General features: G+C 35.0%; 1 protein-coding gene across 1 annotated transcript; it reads right to left on the bottom strand.

Annotated features, from left to right (window-relative positions):
• Positions 1 to 2,367: 2,367 nt before the first annotated feature.
• Positions 2,368 to 3,319, bottom strand: LOC135231844 (olfactory receptor 9G19-like). The gene has a single exon (XM_064289042.1). It carries the CDS (start codon positions 3,301 to 3,303, stop codon positions 2,368 to 2,370), a length of 936 nt encoding a protein of 311 aa, XP_064145112.1. The 5' UTR covers positions 3,304 to 3,319.
• Between the last annotated feature and the right edge of the window lie 1,095 nt (positions 3,320 to 4,414).

Below are 4,414 nucleotides of genomic sequence, written 5' to 3' on the forward strand. Positions count from 1 at the left end.
TCCCCAATACACAGTCGTACTATGTTTAATATTTAATTTACTTAACTTATATATCTTTTTATATATAAGTTAAGTGAATTAAAATCTAAAAGACACACATGGAAAACATTTGCTGTTGAGAATTTAAATGTCATAACTTATAATTCTAATAATCAAATTCCTTTAGGAATTTATACTGTGATTATGAATTAGATTGTTTCGTGCACTTCAAAACACAAAGGACATATGAAATATTCCCAACACAGTGATTATAAATTTGTGGCTAAATTTGCACTTAAAAATATTCTAAAACATTAAGGGCATGTTTCAATTAAATCTTTAGGTTAATTTTGTTTGTCTTCCTAAGATTATTACACCTGTCTTAGTCATCTAGTGCTGCAATAACAGAAATACCATAAGTGGATGGCTCTAACAAAGAGAAATTTATTTCTGCAAGTAAAGTAGGCTGAAAGTCCAAATTCAGGGTGTCAGCTCCAGGGGAAGTCTTTCTCTCTCTGTCAACTCTGGAGGAATGTCCTTGTCCTCAATCTTCCCCTTGTCAAGGAACTTCTCAGGCTCAGGAACCCCGGCTCCAAAGGACATGCTCTGCTCCTGGCACTGCTTTCTTGGTGGTATGAGATCACCAACTCTCTGCTTGCTTCCCTTTCTTTTTATCTCTTGAGAGATAAAAGGTGGTAGAGGCCACACCCCAGGGAAACTCCCTTTACATTGATTGGATCAGGGAGGTGACTCGAGTAAGGTTGGTCTTAGAATCCCACCCTAATCCTCTTAACATAAAATTGCAATCACAAAATGGACAGCAACCACACAATACTTGGAATCATGGCCTAACCAAGTTGATACACACATATTTTGGGGAACATAATTCAATCCATTACACTATCCTTACACTGTATTCCTAGGGTTTTAGTAATATTATTTAAACATGATTATGCAGTGGAGATAACCTCTCCAAACACACCATAATATGAACATACTTAGTATTTCCCTCTGGAATGATGTATTTTCTAGTTTCAATTGGTTGGTATTGAACAACCAATTTTCTTCCACTGTAGCATAACAATTTGCTCTGTTAATGTTACTTTAAAATAATGTGTATTTTATAGGAATTTTATTATCTTTAGCCATAAATACAGAGATCTTACCTTTTTAATATGAGGCTGAGTTAGCAGAAATATCTATCCTTTTTAGAAAATTGTCTAAGTAAAGCATCCTGGAATTGCACTGTTGGATTCCGTTTCAATTTGTGTTGTGTGTGACAACTGGTACTAATTTCATCCTTTCTACCTACATTCCAGATTAATGTGTATGATTGCCAGTGTTGATAGGTCCCTCCTGTTCTGCATGGGGCTCCTAATTTTTTCTGGAACTATTTGGTTAACTGGCATTTTCTTCTTTACTGCTTACCTCAATAAAAACAAGGACATAGTTATGCTTTATAAGCATACACTAACATTGACGTACTTAAAAAAAAATCAATCAAAGTGGAATGCAACATATCATATTTACCCTTTTCTTGTATCGCTATTTTATGTATTCTTCATATAGACTTTTTTCTTTTGAGCAATGTGTACTCATAGACTTTCATTTATCAGGTTGTTTTATTTCATTATAGCTATTATTTTTTATTATAGTAAATGTATTTTGCTGTTAATAAGTCACAGTTTGATTGGCAGAAGTCTAAGTAAGAGGATCACTGAGAGTTATGGTGATTCACAAAATCACATCAATGGAGTCTTGACTGATTTTTCCTTATGCAAGTGATAAGTGAATTGATTAAATCTTGCCTTCAGAGACTAGTTTACACTGAGGTGATTCATGTGTACTGCTAAGTCTTTGTGCTAATGCTTCTGGAAAAAAATGTAAAAATGTTTATAAAATTCTGTTAAGAAAATAGAAAGTGATGAGTATCATCTAATTAGTAGTCGTAGGAAAATATTAAAATTACTTCAGTACATTTGTTCCTGTATCTATGATATAACTATGTCAATACTATACTATGTGGATCAGTCTATCAAAAATATTCCTATGCTAATGGCAATGGGATATTATGGTACTTTTCTTTATAAATGTAGAGGCAAGTTTTTGCATTTCAGTTTTTTGTGTCTAGTCCATGATGTTGGTTGTTTCTAACCAATGGAATTCAATTACTATCCTTATACTTTACGTTCAAAATTTATTTCCTAAATTCCCTTAATTTTCTTTTCTTAGGTCCCTTGAACTATGTAGTGTCAAGTTTGGAGAAACTTTTTAACTTGACTGTAAGATTTTCTCATTATGATGGAGCACAACAGCAGCTCTGCTTGAGTTACAAATAACTTGATCAAAGATTTTCTTCCCATCTCCTTAGAAAGAGAGAATCTTGATTTACTTAAAGAGTTTATTCAGAGCCTCTTTCACATCCTTATTCCTCAGGCTGTAGATCATAGGATTCAACATCGGGAAGACCACAGTATAAAAGGTAGAGCCTATTTTGTCCCTATCCATGGAATAACTAGATCGGGGGCGACAGTAGATATAGAGAATGGAGCCGTAATACAAGGTAACAGAAATCAAGTGGGAGGAGCATGTAGAGAAGGCTTTGAGGCGGCCCTGGGTGGAGCGGATCCTCAAGATGGTGGTAATGATGAAGAGGTAGGAGGCAAGTATGAGCACAAGGGGGATGATGACATTGGAGGTCAGAAGGAAATAGAGTAGAGTCTGATAGCCATCCTTTCTGCCACAAGCCAGCTTCACCAGAGGAAGTAAATCACAGAAAAAGTCATCAATGACATTGTCACCACAGAAGTTCAAGGCAAAAGTTCTTTTGGTGATGATGGAAGAGTTAATAAATCCACCAAGATATGAGGCTACTACTAAAAATGTGCACAGCCTTATGGACATTGCCTGAGAATAAAGCAGTGGTTTTGAGATGGCCACATAGCGATCATAAGCCATGGCAGCCAACAAATAACACTCGCTATATCCCAGCCCAGCAGAGAATAAGAACTGAGCTACACAGCCAGCAAAGGAGATGCTTTTGTCCTCAGAGATGCAGGTCACTAGGATCTTCGGGGTGTTGACAGAGGAATACCAGAGATCCAGAAATGACAGATTGCCAATGAAAAAATACATGGGTGTGTGGAGCCGGGAGTCATTACAGATCAATGTTATTAGCATGATATTTCCCACTAGGGTCACAGTATACACACCAAGAAAAACCACAAATAAGATCAACTGCATCACAGGGTCTGTTGTGAAGCCCACAAGGATGAATTCAGTCACGGTGTGATTGGCCCTCTCCATGGCTAAAGGATACATCATCTGCAAATGGAGTTTAATTCCCTCATATCATATCAAATGAAGGCATTCTGTGTGTCAGGTACCTGTGATGTGGTCAAGACTAAAGGCATTAGAATGAGGAGATATGAGCAGGAATACTTACTTGAGAAACTAATGGGAGTTCTCTGATTCTCAATATATTCATTTTAATAAAATGGATTTGTAGCAGGAGAGCCATAATGCTGCTGGAGTCTATTCATTGTTATTTATTTATTTATTTATTGAGCCCCAGGTGTTGTTTTAGGCATAATGTTGTCCCTTATTGTTACGAAGCTTTTGTTTTATAGGACGAGATAGATGATAATTAAAGAAAAAAAAAGTATGGAAAGATTTATAGACAGTGTTAAATATTATTAAAAAAAAAGTGGATGACAGGATAAAAACAAACTGGGAAGGGAATTAATTGAATTTAAACACCCAGGGAAACCCTTCCTTCCCTCATTTCTCAGATTGAAATGGACAAGTTGTTCAGATCCCATGAGAGGTAGGAATGTCCCCAGGGTTTACAAAATGATGACATTCTCCACTTATGCAAATACTGAGAAAGTTTTCCCCTTAGATACTCTAGAGGCACCTTTGGTACAAGTGTCATAAATCCCAAGAGTGAGGACTAGATTGAGAATCAGGATGAAATTTCAGAGTGAAGATAAATGACAAAATCCATCCAATTATGTCAAGTAAATCAAATGTGAAGTCACTGTGAATCTTTCAGGATTAAAAATCCTGAAATTTAACATTATTATGAAGTATCAAACATTAGCATTTAGCATTATTTTACAGCAACAAACATTTTTTAATGCCTTCTTTATTAAAAAAAAAAAAAAAATTTTTCTTTATACTCCTGAAATGAAATTTACAGATCATTTAACCCACTTACAAACGTATGTATGTATATGTAAGGAAATATCCTAAGTCTAAAAGAAAGTTAGGTAAAAGAAAATAGTTTATTTTATAATTATGACCTGGCAATGATTATAATATAGGAATTATATAAAGCAATGTCAATTTAAATATGTGAATGCGGGAATACTTAATGAAATAGATACTTACACACATACATAAAACCCTTATGAATAAATCCAGGATTCAAATA

This window comes from Loxodonta africana, chromosome 7 (genome assembly GCF_030014295.1).
Source record: "Loxodonta africana isolate mLoxAfr1 chromosome 7, mLoxAfr1.hap2, whole genome shotgun sequence".
Lineage (NCBI taxonomy): Eukaryota > Metazoa > Chordata > Mammalia > Proboscidea > Elephantidae > Loxodonta > Loxodonta africana.

Excerpts from the sequence above, each read along its gene's own strand:
- LOC135231844 (XM_064289042.1), bottom strand. The coding sequence starts at position 3,303 with ATGATGTATCCTTTAGCCATGGAGAGGGCCAATCACACCGTGACTGAA.